At 45.1% G+C, this 16,138-nt stretch overlaps 2 protein-coding genes across 7 annotated transcripts in view; one reads left to right on the top strand and one right to left on the bottom strand.

Annotated features, from left to right (window-relative positions):
- Nucleotides 1-8,928, bottom strand: part of LOC139378669 (sorting and assembly machinery component 50 homolog B) — a 33,106-nt gene extending 24,178 nt beyond the window's left edge. The window contains exons 1-14 of the mRNA XM_071121059.1: nucleotides 8,751-8,928; nucleotides 8,314-8,427; nucleotides 8,081-8,182; nucleotides 7,866-7,953; nucleotides 7,593-7,699; nucleotides 7,144-7,274; nucleotides 6,503-6,590; nucleotides 6,258-6,386; nucleotides 6,071-6,142; nucleotides 5,891-5,977; nucleotides 5,700-5,770; nucleotides 5,472-5,539; nucleotides 2,048-2,194; nucleotides 182-323 (exon numbers count right to left, since the gene is read on the bottom strand). Coding sequence (XP_070977160.1) covers nucleotides 182-323; nucleotides 2,048-2,194; nucleotides 5,472-5,539; nucleotides 5,700-5,770; nucleotides 5,891-5,977; nucleotides 6,071-6,142; nucleotides 6,258-6,386; nucleotides 6,503-6,590; nucleotides 7,144-7,274; nucleotides 7,593-7,699; nucleotides 7,866-7,953; nucleotides 8,081-8,182; nucleotides 8,314-8,427; nucleotides 8,751-8,771 — 1,367 coding nt within the window. The 5' untranslated portion in view covers nucleotides 8,772-8,928. The remainder of the gene's footprint in view (nucleotides 1-181; nucleotides 324-2,047; nucleotides 2,195-5,471; nucleotides 5,540-5,699; nucleotides 5,771-5,890; nucleotides 5,978-6,070; nucleotides 6,143-6,257; nucleotides 6,387-6,502; nucleotides 6,591-7,143; nucleotides 7,275-7,592; nucleotides 7,700-7,865; nucleotides 7,954-8,080; nucleotides 8,183-8,313; nucleotides 8,428-8,750) is intronic.
- Nucleotides 8,929-9,571: 643 nt separating this feature from the next.
- The window catches only part of LOC139378667 (signal peptide, CUB and EGF-like domain-containing protein 1), a 164,300-nt gene continuing 157,733 nt past the window's right edge, over nucleotides 9,572-16,138 (top strand). For 3 of the 6 annotated variants that reach the window (XM_071121056.1, XM_071121054.1, XM_071121052.1), the window contains exons 1-2: nucleotides 9,678-9,835; nucleotides 11,772-11,894. In XM_071121056.1, the coding sequence (XP_070977157.1) occupies nucleotides 9,748-9,835; nucleotides 11,772-11,894 (211 nt within the window). In that variant the 5' untranslated portion in view covers nucleotides 9,678-9,747. Of the gene's footprint in view, nucleotides 9,836-11,771; nucleotides 11,895-16,138 lie in introns of all 6 variants that reach the window. The other 3 variants (XM_071121055.1, XM_071121057.1, XM_071121051.1) reach the window with 3 other exon arrangements.

Here is a 16,138-nt window from a genome sequence, read left to right as displayed (position 1 = left end):
CTGCATCTCTGTGAGTGTATGAGAGCCTTCTCGCACACTATTTTCTAGAGCGCTATATTTATTTTTATTTCACCTTTATTTAACCAGCTAGGCCAGTTGAGAACAAGTTCTCATTTACAACTGCAACCTGGCTTACAGGAGTCGAGTCTGACCTGCTCCTCCAAATGTCTGTGTGTTGTACCTGTCTCCACTCTGAACCCCCATGGGAATGCAGTAGTTGAGCTCCAGCCTGGCGATGTTCCCGAGACGCAACACAATGCCTGCTCCATACGACCAGCGGATACACTCCGCCAGCCTCTGTAGGTGTGCTCTTGGACCCTCTCCTGGGGACAGGAAACACTTACACGTAAGAAGAGGCAAAGAGGCAGAATGCACACAGATGCACAAACAGACAATTGAACATTTATTTGCAGTATGTACTGTAAGTACAGTTGAAATCGGAAGATCACATACACCTTAGCCAAATACATTTAAACTCAGTTTTTTACAATTCCTGACATTAAATCCTAATAAAAATTCCCTTTCTTAGGTCAGTTAGGATCACCACTTTATTTTAAGAATGTGAAATGTCAGAATAATAGTAGAGAGAATAAATAGTAGAGAGTTGTTATTTCTTTCATCACATTCCCAGTGTGTCAGTAGTTTCACATAAACTCAATTAGCATTTGGTAGCATTGCCTTTACATTGTTTAACTTGGGTCAAACATTTCGGGTATCCTACCACAAGCTTCCCACAATAAGTTGAGTGAATTTTGTCCCATTCCTCCTGACAGAGCTGGTGTAACTGAGTCGGGTTTGTAGGCCTCCTTGCTCACACACACTTTTTCTATAGGATTGAGGTCAGAGCTTTGTGATGGCCACCCCAATACCTTGACTTAGTTGTCCTTAAGCCATTTTACCACAACTTTGGAAGTAGGCTTGGGGTTATTGTCCACTTGGAAGACCCATTTGCGACCAAGCTTTAACTTCCTGACTGACGTCTTGAGATGTTGCTTCAATGTATCCACATCATTTTCCTACCTCATGATGCCAGCTATTTTGTTGATTGCACCAGTCCCTCCTGCAGCAAAGCACCCCCACAACATGATGCTGCCACCCCTGTGCTTCATGGTTGGGATGGTGTTCTTTTGCTTGCAAGCCTACCCCTTTTTCCTCCAAACATAACGATGGTCATTATGGCCAAACAGTTATATTTTTGTTTCATCAGACCAGAGGACATTTCTCCAAAAAGTACGATCTTTGTCCCCATGTGCAGTTGCAAACCGTAGTCTGGCTTTTTTATGGCGGTTTTGGAGCAGTGGCTTCTTCCTTGCTGAGCGGCCTGTCAGGTTATGTCGATATAGGACTCGTTTTACTGTGGATATAGATACTTTTGTACCCGTTTCCTCCAGCATCTTCACAAGGTCCTTTGCTGTTGTTCTGGGATTGATTTGTACTTTTCACAACAAAGTACATTAATCTCTAGGAGACAGAGCGCGTCTCCTTCCTGAGCGGTATGACAGCTGCGTGGTCCCATGGTGCTTATACTTGCATACTATTTGTTTGTACAGATGAACGTGATACCTTCAGACATTTGGAAACTGCTCCCAAGGAGGAACCAGACTTGGAGGTCTACAATGTTTTTCAAGCAAAGAGGCACCGAGTTTGAAGGTACACCTCCAATTGACTCAAATGATGTCAATTAGCCTATCAGAAGCTTCTAAAGTCATGACATAATTTTCTGGAATTTTCCAAGCTGTTTAAAGCGACAGTCAACTTAGTGCATGTAAACATCTGACCCACTGGAATTGTGATACAGTGAATTATAAGTGAAATGATCTGTCTGTAAACAATTGTTGGAAAAATGACTTGTGTCATGCAAAGTAGATGACCCAACCAACTTGCCAAAACTATAGTTTGTCAACAAGAAATTTGTGGAGTGGTTGAAAAACGAGTTTTAATACAACCAAAGTGTATGTAAACTTCCGACTTCAACTGTAACTCATCATTAGTTAATGGGGTCAATGAAAAACAGAACATGGACTAATATGAAGTTCAGGGTTCCCACCGTAGTTGAGGTTGCACAGGTTCCCAGCGTTGAGGAAGAAGTGTGTCCTGAATAGGTCTCCGAAGCCACCCCGGCCCGGACGGAAGGGCAGAGGAGTGTACAGGTGGAGCCCGCCTGCCCAGTACGCCTCTCCCCCCAGGTAGTCACCTGCAGTAACACAAGTAAACCCTTACATTTCATCATCATGACTACGGGCAACTTTTATTTTTTTTATTTCAACTTTATTTAACCAGGTAGGCTAGTTGAGAACAAGTTCTCATTTACAACTGCGACCTGGCCAAGATAAAGCAAAGCAGTGTGACACAAACAACAGAGTTATACATGAAATAAACAAACATAGTCAACAACAATAGAAAAAGTCTATATACAGTGTGTGAAAATGAGGTAAGACAAGGGAGGTAAGGCAATAAATAGGCCATGGTGGCGAAGTAATTACAATATAGCAATTAAACACTGGAATGGTAGATGTGCAGAAGATGAATGTGCAAGTAGATACACTGGGGAGCAAGATAAATACATAAATAACAGTATGGGGATGAGGTAGTTGGATGGGCTATTTACAGATAGGCTATGTACAGGTGCAGTGATATGTGAGCTGCTCTGACAGCTGGTGCTTAAAGCTAGTGAGGGAGATATGTGTCTCCAACTTCAGTGATTTTTGCAGTTCTTTCCAGTCATTGGCAGCAGAGAACTGGAAGGAAAGGCTGCCAAAGGAGGAATTGGCTTTGGGGGTGACCAGTGAGATATACCTGCTGGAGCGCATGCTATCATTAGTTAATGGGGTCAATGAAAAACAGAACATGGACTAATATGAAGTTCAGGGTTCCCACCGTAGTTGAGGTTGCACAGGTGCTGCTATGGTGACCAGTGAGCTGAGATAAGGCGGGACTTTACCTAGCGAGGACTTGAAGCCAGTGGGTTTGGCAATAACCTGAAGCCAGTGGGTTTGGTAACGAGTATGAAGCGAGGGCTAGCCAACGAGAGCGTACAGGTCGCAGTGGTGGGTAGTATATGGGGCTTTGGTGACAAAACGGATGGCACTGTGATAGACTGCATCCAATTTGTCGAGTAGCGTGTTGGAGGATATTTTGTAAATTACATCGCCGAAGTCGAGGATCGGTAGGATGGTCAGTTTTACGAGGGTATGTTTGGCAGCATAAGTGAAGGATGCTGCGTTGCGAAATAGGAAGCCAATTCTAGATTTAATTTTGGATTGGAGATGCTTAATGTGAGTTTGGAAGGAGAGTTTACAGTCTAACCAGACACCTAGGTATTTGTAGATGTCCACATACTCTAAGTCAGAACCATTCAGAGCAGTGATGATGGACGGGCGGGCAGGTGCAGGCAGCGATCGGTTGAAGAGCATGCATTTAGTTTTACTTGTATTTAAGAGCAGTTGGAGGCCACGGAAGGAGAGTTGTATGGCATTGAAGCTCATCTGAAGCTTAGTTAACACAGTGTCCAAAGAAGGGCCAGAAGTATACAGAATGGTGTCGTCTGCGAGGTGGATCAGAGAATTACCAGCAGCAAGAGCGACATCATTGATATATACAGAGAAGAGAGTCAGCCCAAGAATTGTACCCTGTGGCACCCCCATAGAGACTGCCAGAGGTCCGAACAACAGGCCCTCCAATTTGACACACTGATCTCTATCAGACAAGTAGTTGGTGAACCAGGCGAGGCAATCATTTGAGAAACCAAGGCTGTTGAGTCTGCCAATAAGAATGTGGTGATTGACAGAGTCGAAAGCCTTGGTCAGGTCGATGAATATGGCTGCAGAGTATTGTCTCTTATCGATGGCGGTTATGATATCGTTTAGGACCTTGAGCGTGGCTGAGGTGCACCCATGACCAACTCTGAAACCAGATTGCATAGCGGAGAAGGTACGGTGGGATTCGAAATGGTCAGTAATCTGTTAACTTGGCTTTCGAAGACCTTAGAAAGGCAGGGTAGGATGGATATAGGTCTGTAGCAGTTTGGGTCTAGAGTGTCTTCCCCTTTGAAGAGGGGGATGACTGCGGCAGCTTTCCAATCTTTGGGAATCTCAGACAATACGAAAGAGGTTGAACAGGCTAGTAATAGGGTTGCAATAATTTTGGCAGACAATTTTAGAAAGAGAGGGTCTAGATTGTCTAGCCCGGCTGATTAGTAGGGGTACAAATTTTGCAGCACTTTCAGAACATCAGCTATCTGGATTTGGGTGAAGGAGAAATGGGGGAGGCTTGAGTAAGTTGCTGTGGGGGGTGCAAGGCTGTTGACCAGGGTATGGGTAGCCAGGTGGAAAGCCTGGCCAGCCATAGAAAAATGTTTACAGCTTTGGGGTTGTACCTGGTAGCTTCATTGATCATTTGTGTGAGATTGAGGGCATCAAGCTTAGGTCACCTAGCAGCACGAGCTCAGAAGATAAATGGGGGGCAATCAGTTCACATATGGTGTCCATAGCACAGCTGGTGGCAGAGGGTGGTCTACAGCAAGCGGCAACAGTGAGAGACTTGTTTCTGGAAAGGTGTATTTTTTTAAAGTAGAAGCTCGAATCGTTTGGGTACAGATCTGGATAGTAAGACAGAACTCTGCAGGCTCGCTCTGCAGTAATTTGCAACACCGCCCCTTTGGCAGTTCTATCTTGTCGGAAAATGTTATAGTTAGGGAATGAAATTTCAGGGTTTTTGGAGGTTTTCCTAAGCCAGGATTCAGACACGGCTCGGACATCCGGGTTGGCAGAGTGTGCTAAAGCAGTGAATAAAACAAAGTTAGGGAGGAGGCTTCTAATGTTAACATGCATGAAACCAAGGCTTATACGGTTACAGAAGTCAACAAATGAGAGCACCCGGGGAATAGGAGTGGAGTTAGGCACTGCAGGGCCTTGGTTAACCTATACATCACCAGAGGAACAGAAGAGGAGTAGGATAAGGGTTTGGCTAAAGGCTATAAGAACTGGTCGTCTAGTACATCAGAACAGAGAGTAAAAGGAGCAGGTTGCTGGGCGCGATAGAATAGATTCAAGGCATAATGTACAGACAAATGTATGGTAGGATGTGAATACAGTGGAGCAAGGCCTAGGCATTGAGTGATGAGATATTGTCTCTAGAAACATCCTTTAAACCAGGTGATGTCATCGCATGTCTGGAAGGTGGAACTAAAGGGTTGGCTAAGGTATATTGAGCAGGGCTAGAGGCTCTACAGTGAAATAAGACAATAATCACTAACCAGAAGAGCAATGGACAAGGCATATTGACATTAGGGAGAGGCATGCGTAGCCGGGTGATCATAAGGGTCCAGTGAGTAGTGAGGCTGGTTGGAGACACGGCGATTCAGACAGCTAGCGGGCCGGGGCTAGCAGAAGGGCCTCAGATGGGGCTCCTACTGACCCACACCTGTGCACCACACATGCCTGTTCAAATAAACAGAGAGCAAGTGACCTCACCCTCGCTCTGTGGGCCGATGCTGTACATTCCAAATCCTCGCACACTGGTGGGACCGCCCAGATAGAACCTGGACAATACAGAAATATGTCAATGACAGGCCAAATGTCACTCACATCATCCCCTAAACACTCGATGATAAATACTTCACAGAATGAGTTAACTTAATGGCGCTACCTAGCGATTTCTATCAAAGCCATGTGCCATGAATCTGTTGGGAGTGGTCCTACCTGTCAGCGATGGAGGACGGTCTACCTCCAATGGGGAGGAGACACCCACCCCAGAGGGAGGCGGAGAGGACCTGAAAGAGGCCACCAGGTACATGTTATATGACATGTTGAACACTCAGGTAACCCATAATTCACTTCCCATTTGTCCTGGCTATTGCCCCCAGGTTAGGGACTGAGTAGTGTTCCCTTACCGAGTCCCAGACCAGCCGTCTGTTGACCTGCAGCTCAAAGTCCTCCTTCAGGAAGCTTGCATCTCCGCCTGTATAGCCAGCCAGCTCCTACAGAGGGCAAGACAACACACATCAGCATGGCCACTTCATATAGATCTACAGTGGTGTATTATGCAGAGGAAGTCACATACACAAACATACCTGGTTGATCCTCAGTAAGGCACCTTTCTTGGGGAAGATGGCAGAGTTCCTGTTGTCAATGGACATGGTGTGCTGCAAGACAACTACCGTCAGCGGATTGACTCAGATTCTTGCTATTTTGAGAGTGAAGATCATTAAGGGTTAAGATGATTAGATAAAGGGAACTGAGAGACAAAGGGCTTTGTACCGAAAGGGCAGACTTGAGGGTGTGCCCGCTCTCTTCTCGCACAGCGAAGGAGGCACTGCGTGCCAGACAACCCAGCTCCCGCCACACACCCTCCCACTTCAGAGTGTGGTTGGTCCTCCACAAAGGAAACTATAGGAGAGTGAGAGAGAAAGTTATCCCTGTGGAAATTCAAGGCAGATAAAATGAAAACAACAAATGTGAGACACACAGACCCACACAAACACACACAGTAGGAGTCCCCTTACATTGAGCTCAGTGGAGACTCCTCTGTCTGTCTCTTTGAGGGAGCTCCATGGAAACTGGCCTGTGACTTTGTACAGGTTTAGAGTGAGGCTGCAACAAGACAACACCTATCAGGGCCATGATCCATCAGTGATAGTTCAGTAATGAGACAATGTTCAACATAAAGGTTATAAATACATCACCATGGCAACATAACATACTGTCAATATGACCACTGAGGGAAACAATCAAACTTGAAACAAAATGGCAGCCATTACACCGCAAGTGTTATTTTGTTGTTGTAATATTTACCGCCTTTATCTCTTATCTATTTCATGATTACGATCTTGTCTCATCGCTGCAACTCCCTAACGGGCTCGGGGGAGGCGAAGGTCAAGTCATGCGTCCTTCGAAACATGACCCGCCAAGCCTCGCTTCTTAATCATCCGCTCGCTTAACCCGCAAGCCAGCTGCACCAATGTGTTGGAGGAAACACCGTTCAACTGATGACTGGTCAGCTGCAGGATCGAACCACAGGCTGCAGTGACACCACAACACTGTGATGCAGTGCCTTAGACCGCTGCGCCTCTTGGGAGGCCTGCAAGTGCTATTTCAATTTTCTATCGACACAGAGAGCAAGGACAGCGGTGTTCACTGTTCGTACTTGCGTTCGAAGTTGCCTGGCTGGGGCTTGAAGAAGGACAGGCCGTAGGAAGTCTCCTTGGTCCCGTAGGAGAACTGGAAGGTTAACTTTTCAGCACGGCCAAACACATTAGGAAGCTTCACACCCAACACCTGGAAGACAGAGACAATGTTACTCCCAGGTCAGGGTCTCACCCCTGTTCTACCTGTCTGAACGTACATTACCACACAATGCACCTATTTGGAAGTGTTTGCAGTGAAAAAGAGGCAGAGAAGCTGCTTAACTGGTCTGTCTGCAAACATTCTGGAAATCACCTCTATAAATCGCACGATTGTATTTAGGAACGTCTTCCCTGGGTCATTGCGACAGGGGTTTCAATGAACAATATTGTGTGATGCTTTGTTATAGCTCTCCTGTAAGTGTGTGTGTGGGTGAGAGAGAGTGGGGTTTCTGTGTGTGTATTCTCTCACCATGCTGCCCTCGTTGTTGCCGACCATGGTGTTGTAGCTGCCTGTCAGCCTCTTCATCTCTGTCACCTCGAACGTCACATCCAGACCATTGGGCAACGCATCCGCACCTGGGAGGGGTAGACCAAAACAGACCGTGACCACAGCTAGACTAACAGAGGGCTCCTCTCCAGTGACGCAAATATCTATTTACTGGTTATCCTTTCATATTGGCAACATCTCATGGTTGTGGTATTGTTTCAGACACACACACATGTTTATGGGCGCACACTGTACCATCTGATGTATCAATGACGACCTCCACCTCCTTGAAAATGCCCAGACGCAGCAATTTCTGTCTGGCAATATGAGACTTCTTCATGACCTGTCAAAGACCCAACAAACAGCTTTTAGCACAGATGTTTCCCCTTAAATAAGGGAACATTTCAGAGTGTGTATGTAGGTTATGTGTGCATGTTCAAGTATGTGGAGTCCAGAGTGCTCATACTTACATCAATAAGGTTTTTAGCGTCGAAGACCTCTGAGATTTCATAGCCCAGCAGATCCTCTTTCGTTCGGCCCAAGCCCTCAATGTTGACATGTTGGACAACAACCTGCAATGAAGGGCCAGATTCTCAGCATCCATTCCAACTAGGTGATCAATGATTTACTCAGCTCCCTTTGCTAATGAGATGACAAACAACTTGTAATGTGAGTAACGTTAGCTTGGATAAGAGATGCTTACGTCTTTGTTTTCCAGGACTTCCTGTTTAGTCTCATGTTCTGCCTCCTGCACCTCAATCATGTCGTCGGGATGAACGCCCATGTCACGCCCGTGCATCGGGAGAGGGTCCATACTCTGAATAGTGTTGAGAAAGTAGAAAAATCATGTGAAGATATGACCATGCTTAAATAGCTACCTAGCTTCGTTCTGTCAAGGTGGTACATTTGCTAGCATGCTGAAAGATCAGACACAATCCATATTGCATAACATTACATAAAATATGGTAAAATAACAATTTGCCTCATGTCATACAACTCTTCGCCATTAATGTAATTTATGTATCTAGTCCACGGCCTATGCGTTCGTCCACAGTACACCGCCATACAATAGACACTGAACGGGGAGGTCATGCAGAATTTCATCCCCACGTTCCGTGGTTGTAAGAAATGAAGATTTACCCTGGCGTGGACAGTCCCCATGGTGACGTCTTTGTCTTGAAAAATATCCCGTTTGATAAGTAAATGTTTTTTAACAGGCCTATTTAGAGGAGAAAGACTCTACTGACAATGGCTAGATTTTCCAGGTCCAAGCCCCCTTCAAGGGAGACGCCATGACACTTTGCGAAGCCTGCTCTGTGCACAGTGATTGGTCAAACATGTGCCTTTATCACTGACAGGTGGGCGGGACAAAACCAGCGCACTGACGTAATGTGTCTCGAGACCAGCAGAGGACAGTATCCCTACACTCAAACTTCAGCCCTGTGTAAAGTTCCTACTCTGAAGGTGGCAAGTCCAATACTGTGCAGGAGTTGCACTTGCGTGCATTATATTTACAGATAATGTTGGTCCCTTCAGATGTATGCTTCTTATGACTTAATTTATTTCAAAGTATTTACATTGCACTGCAAAGAATGACAAGAATATGCCTACCCACCACAACCAACTAAGAAGTGCCCAAAACTGCCCATTAGGCTGGCTACGCATGTAGCCTATTGAAATAAGCGCCTGCGGGACAACTCATCTGAAAAACATGAGTTGAGCACTTTTTTTCTCATTATTATTCACCACGATTGTAACTTGAAGATGTATAACCTTATTTATAGGCCTACATCACGATGAATCATGAGTTCCATTATGGGCAATTGAGACCTCTGCTGACAATTTGGCCCCCGCGCTAGTGACAAATATCTGAAAACATTTATTGATCAAGTGTAATGATTTTCTGTGTTGGTTGCGGTCTCGGGCGTTGAGTAATCAATTGAACCAAAGCAACCAATTTTATTCTCTCTCTTCTCTCTCTACACCTCCAACCCGCTCTTCAAATGCGTGCAAGCCAATCAGAGAGCGGCTCCGCTGGTCTCGCTGTCCTCTTCTACTGCCTCTGCCAGTACCAAAACGGGTCTCTTATCAAAGAAACGCATAACCAAAAAACTGCATTCAATCACCGCCTTTTATCATGGGAAGTGCTTGTTTTTCCTGGGACGTTTGTTTGTTTTTCGTCCTCATTAATACTTGTGAGGTGATGGGGAATGTTGGACTCGCAGGTAAAGAGCTCTCAATTCTCTCTTTCTGTCTTAATCATTTTGACACATATTTTTAAGATAGGCTAGTGCTGCCTATTTTTTTTCTTCCTGTTAATGGTTTATTGAACTGATAAACCAGTGTATGACAGTGTAGAATAGGTGAAACGTAGTGGATTTCTTTAATGCACAGGCTAACGTATATTATATTCATTTTAATTGGAGAGTATTTGTGGACTGAGATTATAGTTGAGATAGTTGGGATAACATGTTCCTTTGAGAAACACTTGGTTGAGGATGGATAATTTGAACAGCATGGAAAGGAGAAATAGCTGAACACCGATTTTGCACAACAACAGTGAATGAAATATATACATTTGAAGCCAAATCTAGCAATTATAATAGCCTTTGAAATGGTGATGTGATATGCGCGCGAAATAAATCAGAGGCTGCAAAAACGTTTACATTTGGCCTTGCGGACTTGAACCATTATCACCCATTTTTGACTGACAATAAAAGACACCGTGTTAGTCCATTTTTTTTGACAATATTACTCTAAACACTATTTCAAGTTTAGTATTTGTTTCGCCTTATTGAATTCCCATTTCTGAATGTTAAACAAGTGAGAAGAGTCTACAAGAAATGAGGTCCGTCGACTGATATCTATCTGAATGTTTTACCCGTCGTAGATCAATCTGCCAAGTAGGTCCTAGACTGGTTTTAATTGTGTGAATAAAAATATGACTACGCATCTTTTCACCCCCCTCTGCTTGAAAGAATCCCTCCTATGAGCTGATACATAGCATATTTCCCGGATCAGTTGCCTGCCCAGAGGTATCCATATGGACGTGGGTTGGAAAGGTGGCCTTCGCGGTCCCTAGAGGAGTCTGTCCCAACCTGCTTATCGACGACCTTTCAGTGGCGCACATTGTCTCCCTCCCACTATGGATGAGCGAGAAGTCAATATTGGGACGGGCACTGAAGCACCGGAGAGGGCTTTATTTAACTATTAGTCAACGATATTTCATAATAATAGTCCCATGGTGAACCTGCAATAACAGTTTCCTGCCTTATCTCTCTCTATTCACTGTCAACAACTCAGTGAGACCTGGCAGTTGAACTATCTAGTCCAGGTTTTTACTGGCACTCACATGGGAGCAAATAAATCAGTCATCCACCTGATAAAAAATATTTATTGTAATGACATTTTATTGTTTCTTCATTGCATTTCGTTGAGCTGGGCAGGGGCAAGACAGGAGACAGGGTAGCTGCTTCTCAGTTCAAGATACAGCACTAGAGAGAGAAAGGGAACAGAATTTTGGATAGATACAACGTTCTCTCTTACACTTGTGCTCTCTCTCTCTCTCTCTCTATCTCTCTCTCTCTCTCTCTCTCTCTCTCTTTCTTTCTCTGTCTGTGAATGAGCTGCAATTAGCCTGCCTGAGGCCCCTGGATTCAGCCCCCAGATGTGACTCTATAACATTGACTTGATCAATTAGGGTTGCATGTTGTCACTCAGTATTCCATAGGCATCCACCAAGCCCTGATACACTAGTGTACCTCTCTGCTAATGGTATTTGATTCATATAAATTATTATTGGTTTTGTTCTCTTTAGTGTTATCCAAGAGAACCGACCGGTATCATTGATAGAGTTAAGAAACCTCACCCTCCATCCACTATGTCCCTCCCTGACAGTTTATTGTCTTATACGAGGAGCTTTACATTTTGGACGTTTGCCATCATAAAGTAAATATTTCCAGCCTGTATATATCTGGATGGAGCTGCATTTGGCCAAGAGGACTGAGCTTTCCCTGAGAGAGTGGGGTTAAAACATTCGATGGAGGTTGTACAAAACCCATTCACCTCTCACCAAAATCATCACTATTTTATAGACTTAGTCCTATTGATGAGTCCTTAGAGACCAGTGGTTTACAGTTGTCCCTTGTGTCATTTCTATAGAAACCGATGAATGCTCTGAAGGCACGGATGACTGTCACATTGATGCTCTCTGCCAGAATACCCCCAAATCCTTCAACTGCATCTGCAAGCCGGGGTACAAGGGAGACGGCAAGCAGTGTGAAGGTGAGTTTCACTACATTGTCTTATTATGACTTCAATGTGATATTACTCCCCTCTATATTACTTAATTCACCCCCCCCCCCTCCCTTCCGCCACACCGATCCAAATCATCATCCTCAATCACCCCACACCCCTGTCCTCTCCGCACTTCATTCCGCCCGCCCCCTATTGCTCTCTGACAGGCTCTGCAGTAATGGCAGGTTTTACAGCTGTTTCACAGGAACACCCCCATTCCTCTCCCCCCCCCTCTCCCCTCCTCTCCCCTTCCCGACTCCAGTCCCTCCGCCAGCGCTTAATTAACTGGGAGGAAGTGGACTGAGGGAAGGTGTGAGGGTGAGAGGGGGCAGCACCTGGCTGTGCGTTCACACCTCCACTCATTTCTGCCTCAAATCACACCACAGCTGGAGCTAGAGTTAGCTTAGCGCACAGCACACACTCCCTCCCAACCCTAGCCTGTCTAGCCATACAAATGCAATCGAAACACATCTATGCACGCACACGCAAACGCCAGTTCAGCTTATAGGCTACCACGGCAAATAGCGTGGACACAAAACGATACATTAGTCATATTGGGCCCTAGAGCTAGCCAGGATAGGAGAGCAAGAGAGGATTGTGGTGATGACGGGCCCTTTTCTATAGGGGTTTTCACTGCCTCTATGTTCAGGCCTTTTCAAGTGTCTCCTGTTTGTTTAAGTATTTGTGTGTATGTCAGTGAGTTATATCCAACACTTTCTGCTGTTTGCTCAGCTGTGTACCAGTCTCCCTCGCCTGAAACACACGCACACACACGCACACACACACACACACACACACACACACACACACACACACACACACACACACACACACACACACACACACACACACACACACACACACACACACACACACACACACACACACACACAGAGAGAGAGAGAGAGAGAGAGAGTGTGCAGGTATTATGTTTGAGGAACTCACCTGAATATTGCCCATTCAGAGATTCTATACCTCTCATTTGGTCATCCTGGGTAGAACACAATGAGATGATCATGTGTCATTGTTTGATTAGCTCACTTATCAAATGCCTCAGGCTGTGTGAGTCGGTCTTCCTACATATGACTATATAATCCCCCACCTGGCTTGGAGAGAGGGAGTAAGGGAGATTGACTATTATTTCCACCATTTTGTGTCTGCTGATTCTGTTGAGTTGCGTGCAAGTCCATATTGGCAGCAATGCGGTCTACTTGATAAAGCTCTGTCTCGATTTGCCCCCAGTCTAATTCTATTGGCCGTCCTCCGCCATTGGACGTAAGCTATGACATTGGAGAGACGTCCTGGAATTGCTAGAAATGCCTGTACTAAAAGTTGATATTGAACCAGGCAGCTCTGCAACATGTTGGATTATCTTCAGTCAGAAACACAATGTCCTAGACCAGATTGAGCTGCCCAGAATAATATATTAGATGATGTCCATAGAGAGTAAACTACAAAAGGTTGAGTGTTTTTAGGGATATGTTCCTCCTACCGTGAAACAGCTGTCTGAGCAGAGGGCTGACCTGTCTGTCTGTCTGTGTGTACAGATTTATTGTGCTTATGAATGTTTGTTTTTTAAAATTGAAATTCTAAGAGGGGTGTATTTCATATTTGGATGGGAATATATTTGTCCCGATTGCTGATTGAATTGTGTGTGTGCACGTGTTACACAGATGGAGAAACTGATGACGTATGCGTATGCCTCAGTATCTGAAATCCAATGTGTCCTGTCCTCCTGTCCCATACTGAAACAGCACAATTAATGCCTCGATCACACATATCCAATGGAACACTGTGTTTGCCTTTAAAAAAAAACAAACTTTATTTAACTAGGCAAGTCAGTTAAAGAACAAATTCTTATTTACAATGACAGCCTAGTGGGGAACAGTGGATTAACTGCCTTGTTCAGAGGCAGAACGACATATTTTTACACTGTCAACTCGGGGATTTGATTCAGCAACCTTTCGATTACTGGCCCAACACTCTAACCACTAGGCTACCTGCCACCCCGATGCCTTGCAGCATTGCGTTGCAGAGGCAGTTGCAGTGGGTTCGGTGTGGTGCATCTGTTGGATTTATCCAAAGCATGTGTCAAACTGTATGTGTAGACGGCTTGACAGAAATGGTAGCAGGAAGTGAATGTTGAACTTTTGTTGCACACACATCCAGATGATGCTGCGTACCGTTTTGTGCAAAGACGCTGTCGGTGGGAGCCGAGGCGTAAGGTCCAGTGAATGGGTGACAGAATGAAGACGGATGGTGGATGTGAGTTGACCCCTGACCTCTGTGATTAGATAAGGGCTGTGTAATTGGCCGGCTATGTTTCCCATCAGCAGACATCATTAGACAGAGTCATTAGGACGAGCAGAGAGCTGCTCTCGCGCGCCCTCCTCTCTCTCTCTCTCTCTCTCTCTCTCTCTCTCTCTCCGTCTGCTGTCTCTCTACTTCCTGTGAAATGACTATGCCTCAGGATGGAAGACAGAGAGGCTACACTCTATCAGAGAGGGATCCAGTAGTCTGCAGCTGATAACTCAACATTCCAGTAGAATTTACGGTAACACTTCATGCGTTATTACGTGTTATAAGCATGAGCATTTATGTCCTATTATAAGGCATTTATTGAATGATATAGACTATTGCAGGTTACCTGTAATTAACCACAAAATTGCATTTGAATCATAATTGTTCCTATCAGATTATGGTGCTTCTCTCGAGGCAGACCCTTCTCTAAAGCTGCTCCACAGAATGCTGCTCTCTCTCGCCTCTGAAATCTGATCTTGCGTTTATGAATGCCGCTCTCTGTAGATTTTTCCATGGGCTGATATTGCTGGCTCGTTGTGGAAAAATGTGAACTTTGGGCCCTGCGCTGTCAACCCGAAGAATGAGACAATGTGAAAGAGCATAAACCGTTATGCATAGTACAAGGTCATATCACTCTGTCCTCGCAATGCTGGACGAAGTGGTTTCAGGCGGCATCAACTGCACATCTATGATGATCAGAGTTGTGCTGATCTAGAAAGTTGCTACTATATATCTACAGTATACCTGTCACGCCCTGACCTTAGAGAGCCGTTTTATTTCTCTATTTGGTTAGGTCAGGGTGTGATGTTTGGTGGGCATTCTATGTTTTGCTTTCTATGTTTCTTTGTTTCTATGTTCTGTCCGTTTTGGTATGGTTCTCAATCAGGGACAGCTGTCTATCGTTGTCTCTGATTGGGAATCATACTTAGGTAGCCCTTTTTCCCTCCTTTGATTGTGGGTAGTTGACTTTTGTTAGTGGCGCTATAGCCCTGTAAGCTTCACGGTTGTGTCTTCGTTTGTTGGCGACATTTTAAATGAAAGGAAAATGTACACTCACCACGCTGCACTTTGGTCTACTTCTTTCGACGGCCGTGACAATAGCACCTATGTGTCCCTACTGTTGTTAGTGCTTTGGAGACGTTTTAATTCCAAGGAAACTGCTACAAATGAGAACTGGTTTCAGAGAAACCGGTTTCTGAGAATCATTGTTATTTTTGCTACAGGAATTGTATTTATTGATGTACTCAGCAAGAACTGCGCTTTCAGTGACCGTGTGAAACTAAAGAACTATTACTGTTTTCCCGCCTATCAGTTCAGTTTGGATGAAAATAGGCCCATGCTGTTCTCTGAGTAGGCCTATAACTCAACAGTCACGTGGTTCTCTGCTCATCAGTAGCAGTCAGTAGTAGATTATTCCAACAATCCACAGAGAGGAGTCGACTGGGATGGTTTCCACGGGGCTGTCAGGGTCCTGTGAAAGCCTGTCCATGTTTGCTCAGCATTTGTCACTTACTGACTAATTGATTGGTTTTCATTGGTCTTGTCCCTGGCACTCATCCTCTCCTCCTTTTCAAAAACGAGTTTCAGCACTACAGCCTTTGCTTTTCTCTTCCCATGTCCTCTACAGTCAAACAGTTGACTTTACTCTCTAGAACATCTAGGCTACCATTTCCTGGTGATGCTGAAGATACTAACATGCGTTGTCACTCGACCTCTAGCTGTGTTTGAGTGGATGTGTGTGTGTGTCAGAGCTCAGCTGTGTAGTCGTGTGTGTGTGTGTGTGTGTCACCTGTATGCCGGGGTGGAGAGAACAGCAGCAGTAGCCGATTCAGGCATAGAGACAGATAGAGACTGAGCCATGAGTCTGCTCTCCCAGCAGCAGCAACAATTACCTGATCTGCTTTACAGAGGGAGCGAGGGAGGGAAAACAG

The sequence above is a fragment of the Oncorhynchus clarkii genome, chromosome 21 (assembly GCF_045791955.1).
Source record: "Oncorhynchus clarkii lewisi isolate Uvic-CL-2024 chromosome 21, UVic_Ocla_1.0, whole genome shotgun sequence".
Lineage (NCBI taxonomy): Eukaryota > Metazoa > Chordata > Actinopteri > Salmoniformes > Salmonidae > Oncorhynchus > Oncorhynchus clarkii.
Note: the sequence above shows the minus strand (reverse complement) of the source record. Positions and strands in the feature narration are given on the sequence as shown.